We start from the raw sequence: 16,481 nt of genomic DNA, 5'->3' as shown, positions 1-16,481 counted from the left end.
TTGGTTGGCTACATTAGCAAGCATCCTGCTTTGCGGTCAGCACATCCTGCTTCTACTTCCTCAAAGTTGTTTACTTCGAAACTCGACTATGTTCAAGGACAGTCTGACCTTCAAATGCGTCTATATACTTTGCTTACTGTAAAAGCCCCAACAAGGTAAGAAGAAACTCTTCTTCTAAATATTGGGTAACTTATAATTCCAATTTTTTTAAATTTAATCTTCTCATATTTTTCTTATTCCATGTACGAATTTGGATGGGAAAGCGTGAGCAAAAGCTTTCAGATTTATATGCCGTAAGCAATTGTTACTTGCTGGTTTTTTAATTATCGAGCTTATCACTACTATTAGGTATAAATAAGGAATGGGAGAAGGGTTATAAGTAAAAACTGATTATGAAATTAATGTATTGCATGTATTAAGTATACATAGTGCTTTTCTGACTGATTCAGGATGGCTTTTTAAATACATTCATTCTGTATTCACGATACTGTAAGCATCTAGATGGCCATTTAATTTTTTTAAAAACCTAGCTTTTATTAATTAAAAATGATGTTGTTGTTGCTATTATTATCATTGTTACAGGAATTAGTGGAAAAAAAAGGGACAACATTTAGAAAAGAGGAATTTAAACACAATATATGGGGCAGTTACAGAACTGTTGTAGACATTACTTTCAAAACTGTAGCTACTTCTTTCAGCTTCCAAATGTAGAAAGAAGTCTAATTTTGTGTGCCTTTCTTTCTTGTTTTCTAATCTACTTGTAACATTTAATGTGTACCAACCTACTGCAGGAAAATTTGTTGGCAATCAGAAACAATGGAAGAGGTATGTATGAAGCCACATTTAACAAAAGACTCAGAGCTGAAAAGGGAGTGAAAGTCAACATTCATGCACTGGATGTTAGACATTTACTGACCAGAACCACCTTTCTCACACCAGGGGTGGAGTGCTGTGCTACCTTTTGCTGTTCTTGCTCAGGTAAACTCCAGCAGCAGCAGCCCCTTTGGCTTTAAGCCAAATGCAAGGTCTGTAGATAACCCAGTGCAATAATCTGGTATGTCCCTAAATTAGTGCCAAGTGCTACTTCACATGGGTATGGGATCTATGAAGAGTCCTTTAGAGCTCCATAAACCTGCCCCCTCTTCACATCAGCTTGTGTGTTGCCATTAATCATAGTCCCACAGTTTTACAGAACCACAGATAACACCCAGGGCTCTAGGATTCCTGCAGGAACATTTGTTTCTCTGCCAGAAATTCCAGCATCAGTCTGTTACAGTTTAGAAAACAAAAAGTAAGCAGTAAATTAAATAAAACTATTTATTACAGTTAAGGATGTATTTGAATAAGTTTATGGGAGTTGGTTATACCAGAACAAGCCACTGCTTGTTCTGCCACCAGTTTAAGTAGAGTTGATCTTGTTCTGGTTGAAAATCTCAGCTATTTAGATTTTGGCAGAAGAACCTAAGCAATGTCATGTCAGTGCTAGTCTTGAAAGGTGTCCCATTCTTAAAAAGCAGCCCAGATACTAAGTCTCTGATTCTTGGATCTCAAATTCAGACCTCAAATGAATGTTTAATGAAATTTTGGGAGGTGAGAAGGAAGACTAGATATACCAAAATCAGTACTCCTACATTAGCATTACTGTTTTAGGTATTTCTACCTGAGATAAATTTTGGGTGTTACCAGTATTTGTTACCAATAAATATAACAGAAAATAAGATAAGGCCTTGTCTAAAGCGCCTGTCCCAAGTTTTGTCTCTAATTGCCTGGAGAAAATACCTTATGAACACACAAGTATTAACTTTAGCCTCTGGAATAGGCTTACTTTCTAAAACCAGGTATCTGTAAGTTTTTAAGAAGTCTCTTAACTTAGACAGAATCTGAAGAAGCAGCTCTGAGTCATAACTATTTCTATCACAACAATATGAAAATATATCCAAGTTTATGAGAGAAAATAATCATGTTCTTTTTCTGAGAGAAAAAGAACACATGGACTGTATTCACACCTTGACAGACACCTGCTCCAGATGCTGAATGAAAAATAAGAGAACATGCCTCAAAAATAAATGGGTGCCACAAGCCAGAAATATTCCTAAATTCAGTAAGAGAATTATCATCTCTTAAATTAAGATTGCTCCCTTGAATTTTCTAGCTTTTAAACTACTTCTGTTGTATATCAAAGACCTTTTACTGTCCTTTTTTGTATTACTCTGCCCCTTGCTGAAAAATTAAGTAAATATTCTGTTGTGCTGCTGCTGCTACAAATCCATGAGGAAAAAGCACCTGAGATTATTGATGTTCCTGAGGTGACTCATCTGTACAACTTGAAGGTTTTGGTCTACATAACTGCTGAATACATAAATGCTTCATCAGCATTATCTCTTGAGATGCCTGAATGCTTATTTATGTCATTATTTCTCGTTTATTTTGAGGCTGCTGCCTCAAAACAATGGGTTTTTGGAAAGTTGTGAAGTTTCACCTCTTTCTGTGCCTTGTTGACAAAGCCTCTGTAGTGTGTTAGTGGGAGCTGTGCAGTCCGTCCCGTACCTAATGTCAGCTTATTTACGAGTGGAGTGTTTTGGGAGTAATTCTGGTGTGCCCCAAGAAAAGCCACCAAGCAGGTTTGGCATGTTTTCATCCCAAGTCAACTTTAGGAAACGTTTCAAGTCTCTTCCTTCTGCTGTTAATGAACTTCGAAGTGCTCTAACAAGTTTCAAACCTCATCCAGGTACTCATTGGTCTCACTAATTATCCGCAGACTTCATGCCTTTCACAGGCGTGTCGTTCCCGCTTTTATTTCGCAAACTGGATCTCCGTCGGCAGCATCCGTCGGAAGAACGCTGCCCCATCCCGGCCGCTGCCGCATCCCGGCCGCTGCCGCATCCCGGCCGCTGCCGCATCCCGGCCGCTGCCGCATCCCGGCCGCTGCCGCATCCCGGCCGCTGCCGCATCCCGGCCGCTGCCGCATCCCGGCCGCTGCCGCATCCCGGCCGCTGCCGCATCCCGGCCGCAGGGAAGCGACAGCTCCTCACTGAGCGGGGCCCGCCTCAGCCGCTGCCGCAGCGTCCCCTCCCCGCGGCGCAGGCGCGGGCGGCCCCGCGGCGCATGCGCGGGGCGGCCGCGGGCCGGGATGGGGGCGGTGCCCGCGGGCCGGGATGGGGGCGGTGCCCGCGGCCCCGGGGAGCAGGTCGGTGCCGGGGCCGGGCGCTGCGTGTGCCTCCGGGCACCCCGCGCAGTGCAGCGCAGCTCGGGGTGGGCCGGCCGGGGTGGCCGCAGCAGCCTCTCCATGAGCGCCTCGGTGCCTCCCGGCAGCGGGCCGGGGGCGGTGCGGGCCGGGCGCGGCCGCGGCTCCGGCCGGGCGGGAGGAGAAAGACGAGGAGAAGGAGGTGGTGGCGGTGTCGCTGATGCCCTGCGCCTTGTGTTTTCCCATCAGGTGTTGTCCTTCTTGCTTCCCATGTCCTATTACCAGGAGGATTTCTTCAGAGACTACCTCAAAATGATGGCGAATATGGTCATCCTGAACTTGCTCATTTGTATTTCGTTGGCGTTCTGGATCGTGTCCATGACTGCAAGTACGTACTACGGTGAGTCTAAAGGCCGGGAGAGGCTGGCATGGCACGGCCACGGGCGAACCTTCCCCTCCGGCCCTTCTAGGCAGGAGACAGAAAATGGGAAGAGGGATGTGCCCAGCCCCTTTCGTCAGTAGAGCTGATAACCTCACTTCTTCCAGTAGGTGATAGTGGTGTAGAAGATGCTGACAGCCGCTTACATGCAGCTCCGCCCAGGGATCACGTACAATTTAAAATGTTGGTGTCCTTTTTGTCTTTCTCCGAAAGAACGCAAATAAAAATTAAGAAGTGAAAAGAAAGACCGAGCTAACTGAGGTCTTTCTACAGTAGGGAAAGTACGTGGCAGCACGGGACGAATGTGCCACCTTTCAAAACTGTTTTAGGAATCAGTGACATCTGCAGCGTGCAGGAAGACTTCCTTAGTCGAGGAGCAGAGAAACAGGAGATGGTATAAGAAGATAGGGATGTATGCATGGAGTGGCTGGCTGAGGTATGTACTGTCAGCTCAGCATTCTGCTCGGACAGCTCAGGCTGGCTGTGACTTAGCTGTGTGTAGTTGTAGGAGCACAAGTCCTCTGTAGTCACTCTTTCCGGCTCTAAGACCATTTTTACAGCAATGTGCAAAGGTAGCTGATACTGCCTGCGGTATAAGTTTAAGCCTAGAAGAATCTAACTGCTTTTCCAAGACAGGTAGTGACTTCTCATTCAGACCCCAGCCAGTTTGATGCTGGAAGAGCTCCAATGTCACTGCAGTCTTGCTGAAAGTGCCTAGGGATGCAGTGTAAACACCTTCAACTCCCTAGTGTCACCCTGGATCCAGAAGAAGCTATAATAAATACCCCACCAGTATAAGCTGACTTTCGTAGAGGCAGCTGCATGTCTCTGCTCAGTGTTTTTCAGTGCTTCAGGTTTTAGGATAGGTTAGTTCTGGTACAGCATTAAATGTGTGTTGTCTGGATACGTCTACTTTGGCTTGTAGTGAGATGCCAGACATGTAGAATGTATGCAGAAACAGGCTTCACAAACAGCTTTTATTTGTGTCATTTGTAGCTACTCAAGTTGGATTTAAACATGCAACTTCATTTATGTGTGTCTGATCTCTAAAGGTATAGCTTTTCTGACAATTAGGATATTCTAGTCCCTGTTCTCTTATGTGAGTGGGAATTTACAGTATAGTGTGGAGAGACTTGGTATCAGGTGAATCAGGCCTGATAGAAAGAAGACTGTGGACAAATCCTCCTTTTTGTCAATGGTTATGGAACAAGAAGGACGTAAAACTTCTGTTGTTCATTTGCCTGAGACTGTGGAAGTACCTTGGCTTTTCAAGGAGGTGAATGAAGCATACAGTAGTTAATGGACTTAAAATGGTTCAGCCTATAAAAGCAGTGAAATTCACAGTCCTTAATATAAATATTAAAATACTACAAATATACTTTTATTAATGTATAGTTTATAGTAATTCTTAAGCACCAAACAGTGGGCCAGATGTTAGTGAAGCCAGAGTGTCAAAGAACACATTCGTTGTTTTATTATAGATCCTATCTTAGTCTTAACTGCTTACATTTAGTAGTAATTTAATGCAAATACTTTTCTCTCCGACAAGGAAATACAAAAACGCTAGTTTAGAAATGACCTTGAAGAGATGAAAATTCTGTTTGTTAGCCAAGCAAAAGGAACCCCTTTGTTTTCCAGTACTGTTTACACTCAAGTTTGCACCAAGAGCTGCCTTAGTTTGTGGTAAGCAATACCAGGCTACAGCACTGGAGGGCTCTTCATACACAGCTGGTGCTTGTCTTCTGAATTTCTGACTCAGACCTGGGCTGCAAGACCCCCCTGCTCACCTACCATGGCTTTGGGGCTTTTCAGTACACAGAATAGAATTGTTTTCTTGTCAGTGTTTATGTTGCAATGTGTGTTTTACTGTGATTTCACAGACGTGTTTGTCCTGCTTTGCGCCTGGGAGCCTGTGTTTGTGCAAAGGTTGGGGTACTGATGACACAAAAGTTCTTGTTGAAAACCATAATGATTATCTTTCCAGCAAGACAAGCCTCTGTGCCTGTGTGAAATCTTTATTTTACAAGATCAAGACTTACTTTAATGCAAGATTTGTGATGTCTTGTATTTGTATAGGAGATGTAATAAATAACTTCTCAAGATTTTTTTTTTTTTTCATTTCAAAATCTACACTAACTGTTGGCTTCAGCTTTTAGAAGTTTGTGGCTTTTTCAAACTAAAACTATCACTTCAAATCTTGCCGAGATAGTCATCAGCTCAAAGTATATTTCAAAAAGCCTTACATCAAGTTCAGAAGAACTGAACGGGACGATGTTTCATAAAGTGGTCACACTACTTTCACTTTCACCAAGCAGACTGTCTTGCTTGGCTTCTTTTGGTAGTGTTTCATCACAGTAAATTCAGATTTTGGACTTTGAAGTTCATGTATCCCTTTTAGAATTAAAAATATCACCATATTTATTTCTTGTCACATTTTGCTCTTTTTTGGTAATTAATTTTAGTTCATGAAATATATTCTCTTTTGATAGCTGAATAGAAAAATTGAGTAGATAATTGCAGATATATTGTCCTTCTGTCCATATAAATATCTTTCTTCTGAAGGATAAGAAGTTTTAATCTCTATTAAGAAATTTAAGTACATACCAGGAAATAATGATTTTTCAGACATGAGGACATAAAAAAGCTTTATGAGGATTACCTGTAACCTTGTTATTTGCTTTATCAGGTACTTTACGACCCATTTCTCCATGGCGCTGGCTTTTTTCAGTCTTGGTCCCACTAATTATTGCTACACAGGGTTTTAAGAAGAAGAGTCTCGATCACAGTGGTGCATTGGGAGGTATGTCTTTTCTGAGACTTAAACTAAACATTTAGTAAACTGAAGGTCCTTTTTACTGTTTGCAGTTTAAGACATTATCTAGTTATTTTATAATAAAGTATAAATGTAAGTAGACGTACCCAAAATTCATGCTGGGTTGTTTTTTTTTCATGCCTGTTCCAACAATCAGGTTAATCCTGTGCTACTGTTTGTAATTGATTTGATTAATATTATTATATTTATATAAACCTAGAAGATCTTTTTAAACTTCAGTACAGCATGCAGTTAAATCACATGGTTTGGTTTACCATATAGAAGGATTCACAGAGAAACAAAGAAGTGACAGAGGTAGTGGTAAAGAAAGACCCTAAACTGATAGTGTCAGCAGCCTTCCTGCTTGGTAGGAAATCAGTTCTCCTTTTTGTATGGTTCTCCTTTCTGTAATAGGAGCAGTTCTAGGCATTTTTTGGCATGGCAAAAATAAGATAATTAAATCTGTACTTCACTAAGAACAAATGACTGTTTCTGGAAAGTTTTTCTAGACCACATGATAAAAAGCCCAGCATAGTGTACAATAGTGTTTATTGAAATCTGATGCAACATTACTGGGTGAGGTGATTCACCTTCTCTTGTGACATTGTCTGAATCACTGGAGTGAAACAGGGCCTCAAATCCTTCCTTCCCATGTCACCCATTTTGTAAATCTTCTGTCTGTGAGAGTTAAGGGAAGCATTTTCTACACTGACAAAAATCTTTGTGACTTTTATGCTCTGACTTCTGAACAGCTCTGCTAGCCAGTTTATACCGGCATTTTCTCTTAAATGCACCAGTTTTTCTTTCAGTCATTTAGAATTGTAATCTCATGGTGAGGAGTGAAATTAGGCCTCCCCTGTGAAAGGGGACATAAAAAAATAATTGCAGTTTAATGAAGGAGATCAAATGCTTTCAAAAAACTAAATTTACAGAAATAAAGATGTGGAATAAAAATGAAAAAGAAAGGAAAGAAATGAATAGAGAAGCAGCATCTGCTAAGATATGCAGGAGGGTTTTACAGGTTATCTTAGAGACCTTGGACGTGCGATTTGATGCCCAGACTGATGATAAACTTGCTGATAGAGGCACAGCTGCAGCTGTATATCAGCTCCTTATAAAAATAATAATATTCTTCAAGCAGAGTACTTGGATTTCAATTATATATTCTTTGGATTCTGGGGATCTTACTGCTTCTCTTTATTTTCGCACAGTATTACTGATTTGTGGCAAAAGGTCTTAAAAATCACATGCTTCAGCAGTTACAATGAAATCAGTAATTTGGCAATAGACTCTCTTATTGCATGATTGTCTTAGGTTTATCAGGAAGATACTTTTCATGTTCAGAAAACTTGAAATACTTACTTGCTTTGCAAAGCAACCATTGTTACATGAAGGAAGTTTATATACTTCTTTTTCCTTCATAGGGCTGGTGGTTGGATTTATCCTTACGGTTGCGAATTACAGTTTTTTCTCTTCTTTGTTTGTATTTTTTGTTACTTCTTCGAAACTTACTAAGTGGAAAAAAGATATAAAGAAGCAAATAGATTCAGAATACAAAGAAGGTAAGCGAAAATACTTTAATTCTTTCAGATCCCTTGTGGAGAATAAATACTACCCGTTCTTGTTCCCTTCAAAGGGTCAGATGAGATGTAACATCTAGAACGGGGAACACTGTAGAGACTACACTCAACCCTATCCCTGTGAATATTAGCAGGCCACTTTGCTTTTTGCTTCTGTTCTGTTTAATGAATTGCCATGTAGTTTCTGTTTTAAATGTGTGTCTTTTAAAATTTAACTTTATATATGTGTTATTTTGCTTTTGCCTCATGCTGTTGCCTGAAATTACTAAAATTCAGTTTTTATACTTCAGGTGGACAGAGGAATTGGGTTCAGGTATTCTGTAATGGTGGTGTTCCAACAGAGCTGGCTCTCTTATATATGATAGAAAATGGACCAGGTGAAATTCCTATTGACTTTTCAAAGGAATACACAGCATCATGGATGTGCTTATCCCTTTTGGGAGCTTTGGCATGCTCTGCTGGTGATACATGGGCTTCAGAGATTGGTAGTGTTATGAGTAAAAGCAAACCAAGATTGATAACAACCTGGGAACAGGTTCCAGTAGGTAAGTAAGTGTTACTTCTTCTATATGTTCTGAATATTTTGTTAATCTGTTTTGAATTACGCATCCAAATTGAAAAGGTCCAAGAAAGACATAGAAAAACAGGTACCAGAAATGTGGGATTAGAAATGTTACCAAGAATGCATTCTCTGAAATAGAATATAGTCAACCGTGTTTCTTCTGCATCTTGTTGATGAGAGGCATGAGAATAGCAACCACAGAGCTAAAATCATCTTGAAGGCTGTCACTTCTGATCTCTGACAATAGTAAAAGAGTTTATGTTGCTAATATGAAGAATACAAATTATCAACTTATATTTTCCAGGCATTATTTTAATCAGTAGAATACATGTATATTCATCAGAGATGCTCTTACTTTGCTTCTTAACTCAAATCACTCTTGTTTTAATATCCTACCAAGGTTGAATAAAGTGTACTTTCTGTCTGTGAAATGTTGTCTCCATGGTGGATGTCACTGCTACTGTAAAGCAGTATGCCTTTTTTGAGTCTTGCTGGCAAATTGATCAGAGGTACAAATCTTGTTGGATAGGAGTTAAATGCCTGGGAATTTTGTTTTCTTTATATGCATTCTTCAGATTTTTATTCAATGAACTGTCAAACATCTCTGTCTATGGATTTGGTCCTTTTACTTTTCAATGTGTTGGTGAAACACATCTTAGTATACTACTTCTGAAAGAAGGCATTGCTTTAATGTGCACATCTCAAGGTCTGGTTTTTTTTAAGCAAATCTTTTATTAGCCCACCACCACCTAGAGCAGACAAATACCAGATGACGTTGAGAGGTGTGCTGTCTAGTTTTATTTAATTTAATGCTGGTGAATATTTCTAGAGAACTAGTCCTAGAGACAGGAAAGGAGTAAGAACAGGCAGTAACAGTACAGGTTAAGCTGCTCAGCAGCATAATGGGAATTGTGAAAAGCTGCAGTAGTAGAGCCATGTGGATGTAAGAGGAGAGGATCACTATGGACAGTTTTGATTTCATGTAAAACATTTCAATTAATACAAGTCTTTTGAAACCAGTTTGTAAATAAAATACATTTTATTTGGTTTAGGTACTAATGGAGCAGTTACTTTAGTGGGCCTGATCTCAAGTTTGCTTGGAGGCATGACAGTAGGTATAGCCTACTTTATAACTCAACTTGTTTTTGTGACTGATCTGGAAATATCTGCTCCACAATGGCCCATTATTGTGTTTGGTGCAGCAGCTGGCCTGCTGGGATCAATTGTTGATTCATATTTGGGAGCTACTATGCAATACAGTGGTAAGAGTCTTCATTTTTATTTTTTTTTTCCCCTTTCTCCCAATGTAATGTAAAATTTGATTTGAACTTCAAGAAGGCCTGAGGATATGATTTTTTAATGGAAAGAATACAGAAATAGCAGCATGAAGGACAAAGGGAGCAAAAGTAATTGACATAGTAATGAAAAGGAGCAAGGGTGGTTGGTCCTTTTCCACTTTTTGATTTGTTTATTATAGTAAAATAAATTTAGGAACGTGTATATACATGGTTACTTGGTTACTAAGTTTCTCTTTATCTTGATTGGCTTTGTAAAATGAAGATTTTCTCTCTTTCCAGGTTTTGACCAGACAATTGGCATGGTTGTTAACCATGAAACAAAAGACTCCAAACACATATCTGGAAAACCTATATTAGACAACAATGCTGTAAATCTTTTTTCTTCTGTAATCATTGCTCTGGTGCTTCCAGGCACAGCATGGTTTTTCTGGCCAAGGGGTTGAAATGGTTTAGGCTTTTCTGCATGCAATCCATTTATGTTCAGTCTTGCTCTGAGAGACGCCAAAGAGTTCCAGTTGAACTCTCTTTTAAGAGATGGATCTGAAACATTCAGGAAGGTGGAGGATTTTCCATCTCAAGTTGTTAAGGCTGTAAACCTCATGTGACAATCAGCATCTCTCAGGAAGGTGCTTTGTCAATAATGCTCTTGCTGCTCCTCAGGGGGATGTAGGTCATTGCCAAGTGAGGTGAAGCACTTGATTCATTTATCCTCCATTCATGGAGCTGAAGTGTTGGTGTCTATTCTCTTCAGTGTCCGGCATCTGGAAGGGCAAGAAACTGGAAATAAAAGTCTAATCAACATCAATCAGTGTGATGGAGCCTTGTGGCTATTCTCCAAGCTAGACACAAAATACACTGCAGCTTTATATAGGCAATGGTAACATGGGTGAAGTGGGTGAATTCTGATATTTCTCATTATCTACAGTTTGTAAGGTCTTTTGTGGAAGTATTTGGGTGGGGAAGGGAGAATTCAGCCTTGTTGCCTGTTCTCTATCCTAATAGTATCTCCACTTCCCTGAGAATAGGTTTGATAAAAATGATCCATACACAACATTTGAAGCAAAAATCTAAATTTAAAGTAGAAACTCACTAGCTGTCCAGTAAGAATAATAAAGTTTTCTATGCTTTTTTGACATCTTTATTTCAAAACTAATGATATTTATAAAGATTTGTCAATACTGTAGTACTTAACAAATAATTTAAAATTAAAGATGACAGTTATATATTCATATTCATCTCTTTAGAAAGAGAATGCTTTTTTTCTATAAGCATGGAATTGTTCCATAGTGTTTGGCATTCTAACCAAACTATACTGTTTAGTTATTTCTCAACAGCAGAAATGTTTCCCATTTTGTGTGGGGCTTCTATTTAGAGATGATGGCCTCAGCCAAAGAAGTTACAGATGTTACCCTTGTAGCAAATGGGCGAAGTCACACTTATAAACCATTTAAAAATAGAAATTTAATTTTTGATGCTCAAGCTCCTTCGTTAGGTAATTATGTCTTCCATCATTCATTTATAAAAGTTGTGAAAGTAATGTAGCCAGTACAGATTGTATTTAAACTTTAGAGATAGCCTCATAATAACTTCTCAGTGTTGATATTCAGAAGCATGGACCCTTATTTTTAACTTATGAAAAGCTTTTTCTTTAATTGTTAGAGATAGATTAATATTTTGTATTGAACATCTGGGGTTTTTTTTACAAGTGTTTTGTGTATATTGCCTGTCTTAATGCAATTGACTTTTTATTTTTTCACCTTTTATGGGAATATTAAAAAACTTTAACACCTTCCATACTGAGTTTACTCTTTTGAAACCTAGTTTATATAAATCTGAAATTAATCACTGGAACTACTTGACTGTATTACCCAATTATAAAGATGAGATTTCAAAGCAGTAAAAGCTTTCTGAAAAAAGCAAATTGTGTAGCTGCTCTATGTCTGTTCCTGTGGAAGAGCACAAAATTATGGAAATAATATATGCACTTAAACTATAACAATAAACACTTTAGAATTTTATGCTCTGTTTGGATTTATGCTGCTTCTAAATAAACACTATTAGTTATCTTGTAAGATTTCATTAATGTTGTGGGTTCTAGAATTGAGCAAGATAAAATTTTTGTAAGATACGCTTTTTTTTTTGTCTCAATTAAAAGCCTTATTTTTGTATTCTTTCGTTTCCTGAAGTGTACTTTCAGCCACTAAAGTGGACATGGTCAGCTTTTTCACTATTTTTTATGAGTTCATTTGAAAACCAGCTTACCACAGTGAGAAGACATCTAATTTCATATTCATAGCAGCATGAAATGCTTTGATCTGTGACCATATGAACGAATGTGATCTGACTGAACTCCTGCAGTTAGCATCTTCGAAGGCCATTACTTTGGATTTTTTTTTTTTTTTTTTTTTGGCATGTCTTAGTGATGACACTTGAGTTGCTTTTGAAATTTCCAGTCATAAATTTCTAGTATACAGAAAGATCTGAGCACACTTAAACTCAGAAAAGGACAGCATTGACTTCGGATATATTGATATATTTTAGGCAAATATTGTTACATTTAACTGCTTAGTAGCTCTAAACTGAAAAGCTTTCGGAGAAGGTGAAGGTGGGAGTAGGGAATACAGGGAAGCAGTTGCAGAATGTGCCAAACTGCCTGTAAATTGATGTGAGTCGCTAAGAGGAGTTCCTGGGCTCACAAAGCAGCAGAGATACCACATGTCCAAGTGCTACTTGGAGACACAGAAAATGCAGAAAGTCAAAAGGGGGAGTTAAGAGAAAACCAGGAAGTTGTTAGATTAGAAATTGCAACATAGGTTACTGCAGTTAACAAATTGAATTCCATTCTTTAAACACTTGAATTACTCTTTAGCTTCAGAACCATTGGTACCCCTATTATATGCCTCTGTTACTGATTTTGCATTCATAATTAAGTGTCATCAATATTTCCACAGCACCAAGGCAATACACTCAAAAACTTTTTAATTGAAGTGGTTACAATTGTGAGTTACAGGTCCTTATGCTTGGCTTGGTTGGTGGATGTGATAGATGTTTAAGTATAATTTTTACATAATTGCATACAGGAAGTCTTTAGCCAGGTCTCACCCAGACTTGGTGCTGTGATTGTTGAATTATACTGGTATCAGAGTCACCAGTATCTATTTTTTTAATTTCTATTTTATTGTTAGAGCTGCAGGTTGTCTTGGGTCTGCACATGCTGCATTTGTCCATCATTACATAGTTTCCTGGGACAGGAAATAAAGTGATGTAAAAAAACAAGGGGGTATGCCACCTCTCTTGGGTATTAAGGACAAATTGATTCTGCAGACTGACTTTTTCTGACAATAAAGGGCTGAAATGTCATGAAATACTGTTGGTATTTTACAGAATCCACATTACAATCTGTTAGGACTAGGCATCTCACATTTTTAAGTAGGATTTGTTTTTCCCTACATTTCTCCCAGCAGTACTTTGGTCCCATGCAGCCTTTTCTTTACATTTCATTATCTACCATTTTAAGTTGCCATTAAGCCACTTTTCTTTAAGCAAGAGTTAACCTGTTTTACAGGAAATTTATTCACTTAAAGCTTTGTAGGTATGTTACAGTCTCTGCTTCTGGCTATTGCTATAACTGGATAATAATTTTCAATTTAAATACTACTTCTGTTGGGGGATAAGGTGCAGCTCTGGGATTCAATTATGGGCCTATTGTAATGCATAAATCAGAGAAGGTACATGAATTCACTCAGACTATGTGGATCCCTGCGGCACTCCCAAGCCTGCAGCCACCCTCAGTAATGCCAATACCAAATGAGGATGACTACAGAAATGTGGAAACAAAGTTACCAAGCAAATGGCAGCTTGTACTTGAGTACTCCTAAGCCTGTAAAACTTGATTCCAAGTGAAGAAATTCCACCAGGAATATTCAGTAGCTTTTCTACAACATTGATCCTGCAAAGTCAATTTTAATATCTTCCCACTACAGCCACTAGTTAAATCACAGAATCACGGGACAGCCCAGGTTGGAAGGGACTTTTGAGAAATCATCTGGTCCAACCTTTTGTGGGAAAGCGATCTTTGGTGAGATTATCTAGCAGTAAGCAATCTGTCCAATCACATTTTGAAAACCTTTGATGATGGGCACTCTACCACATCCTTACATGACAGTGTTTTCCTTGAAACACTTTAAGGTGGATGCACAGGAGAGTAGATGACTACAATTATGATTTCTGATCAGGAAACATTTTGTGACTGACTGATGGTATGAAGTAAGTGTCGTACACTTTATCACTTTGAAAATATCTTCATAATAAATGTATCCTCCTATAGCAGACCACCCAGAGCAGCAGCAAGCATTGCTTGCTCTGTGCTGTTCTGGAATTTGCCATTTTAGAGCAAGGACAAGTGTTTGCTAATCCAGGTGAGATTCAAGAAGTGAAGACTGGATTAACTGAAATGTGGAAGAACCAGCCTGACCCATGATGAGGAAAGGAGAATACCACCAGTATGGAAACAGCTGCCTGTTTGCAAGCTACTTGGCTGGACCTGCTGAGTCACCTGTGAAGCCTTGCATAACTTGTTTGCACCTCTCACATCTGGTGGCTGCTTTTTGTGTCTTTGTTCAAACAAGCATAAAGCAGAATTAAATACTGCAATGTGATCACTATCTAAATTGGTATTTGAGGTTCAGATCCACACCATTAGCAAGAATGACAGTGGTTTAAAAAAAACAGAATGCATCCTGCAATTAGAGGAAACATCAGTAGAAAGCAGTAAGAAGTCTTCTGGTGCTCCTTTGTTAATACCCTTTAGTATCTTCACTAACTGTTTTTGTAAGTTCTTTGCAGCTGCGGCCCTAGATGATAGAAGAACATCATAAAAAATTGTGTGACTGTGCTCTTATGTTTCTTTGTAAAGGGCTCTTACTGTGCTGGCTTATGCAGAGTTTAGCCCAATACTTGCAAAGCAATGACTTCTGTTATCCTACTCTGTTTGTCACTACTACTTGTTTTCCTGGTATTTCATTATTTCACTTGTTGACTTCCTAAGTCCTGAAATCATTCCACTGTCAAAAGCTGCTACTATCAAATGCTCCCCTGAAGCAGCAGCACTTTCAGTCTGCCTTAAACTGTCAAATGCCCTGGTTATGGTGCTCCCAACAGGTGTGCATCATCTCATCCCATTAAGTGTCTCATCCGAATGTAATTTAAAATGAAAAAGTGAAAGGAGCTAATTTGTGATGCATTGGGATGAGAAGCATGAGTTTTACCTCTGGATTCTGGAAATTCTGTCTTATGGTACGTGCCATAAGGAAGCAAAGACATGGGTGTCAGGATCTGACATTGCACTTGGTGGTGTCTACTTGAGGAGCTCTGTAGTGGATTTAGCTTATGCAAAGCTACACCAGAAAAAAAAAAAAAGCATCCACCGTCAACCAAACTGTAAAAAGTGCCCAAAGCCCTTAACGCAAGACAAAAAGGAAGTGTAACGTAATTTATTGTTCTTTAGAGTTTGAAGTTAAATGAACAAAAATATTCTCACATTGTTTGCCTGCAGATTGGAGTAATACACCACTTACATTCAAATAGGTTTGGTTTGGAGTAGATTAACAAATGTTTTGATTTGGCTCAGAACTCACTTGAAATAAGAATGTAGTCTAGATGTTAAACTTACATGCCATACCTTTTTCTTTCCTATCTGTAATGAAGGTAGTTTTTTATAATATATTTTGGGGTTTTCCCCAGTGGCAAAAACAATGGATTCATATGTATCAATCTGTGCCCATGTCATGGAGTCTGCAAGTCCAAAAATAACTCCTGCACGTATGCCATTTTGGGATTTTTGTCCCTTGTTCTTTGCAATTGTAGTCATTAAAGGTCTTCTACAATTATTAAATATCCTCTTGAGGTTTTTTCCTGCCGTTATTTGAAGAAAGCAGGTTGGGTTTAATTCCAGTTTCCTCTATCTCTTTCTCTGTTTTACCACCCCAGCTCCTGGACTGGAGTCTGCAGCTCCCCTCTGATCCTGACTGTAAGACAAACCACAGAACAATGACTCTTTTCATAGCAGCAAATACAAAGTCAGTGTCTACTGTTCTGTGTATGACACAGGACTGATCTGTTTTGTACAATTATTTTTCTTTGCTAGTGCAAATAGTCATATAAAACTGCTATTTGATGTCCTCTGGAACCTATAATGTCTTCCTTGCCATCCAGGCTTAGGGAAAAGTGAAATGTAAACCCACAAAAACTGGCAACTAGGGCTGAAAGTTGCAGAAGTCTGAGCTCCACTTTTACATTAAGGATTCTGAGGAGTGCTAAGGTATCCTCATATATATGAGAGTTTACCTTTAGGTTAGAATTTACCTTTAGATTAGGAGTCTTAGTTGAAGGCTCTACATTTTAGTGACATGTGGTTCTTATTTGGGCCATTAATAATTCTGACTGTCTTTTTTCAGCAGTGAATATGATGAATACAATATCAAAAAAATAAATTATTTAGAATTATTATTAGATATGAGAGCTGTCAATCTCCTGTGAAGTGGGCCTGGGGACTCCCTGAGATACAATCTGTATCTGGCCAAACTCATGCGACCAGGCTACCCAACA

At 38.9% G+C, this 16,481-nt stretch overlaps 1 protein-coding gene across 2 annotated transcripts; it reads left to right on the top strand.

Moving 5' to 3' along the window:
• Nucleotides 1–3,113: 3,113 nt before the first annotated feature.
• LOC131573469 (transmembrane protein 19-like) lies at nucleotides 3,114–11,669 on the top strand. 2 transcript variants are annotated; one of them, XM_058827457.1, is made up of 7 exons: nucleotides 3,114–3,187; nucleotides 3,434–3,584; nucleotides 6,310–6,423; nucleotides 7,860–7,997; nucleotides 8,306–8,560; nucleotides 9,630–9,839; nucleotides 10,155–11,669. In XM_058827457.1, exons 1-7 carry the CDS (start codon nucleotides 3,131–3,133, stop codon nucleotides 10,316–10,318), a joined length of 1,089 nt encoding a protein of 362 aa, XP_058683440.1. In that variant the 5' UTR covers nucleotides 3,114–3,130; the 3' UTR covers nucleotides 10,319–11,669. The 2 variants fall into 2 exon arrangements, with proteins under 2 accessions (XP_058683440.1, XP_058683439.1); XM_058827456.1 differs by lacking the exon at nucleotides 3,114–3,187 and having other exon boundaries at nucleotides 3,196–3,584.
• The last annotated feature ends 4,812 nt before the right edge of the window (nucleotides 11,670–16,481 follow it).

This window comes from Poecile atricapillus, chromosome Z, assembly GCF_030490865.1.
Source record: "Poecile atricapillus isolate bPoeAtr1 chromosome Z, bPoeAtr1.hap1, whole genome shotgun sequence".
In the NCBI taxonomy this organism is placed as follows: domain Eukaryota; kingdom Metazoa; phylum Chordata; class Aves; order Passeriformes; family Paridae; genus Poecile; species Poecile atricapillus.
This window is presented reverse-complemented; position numbering and strand designations above follow the sequence as displayed.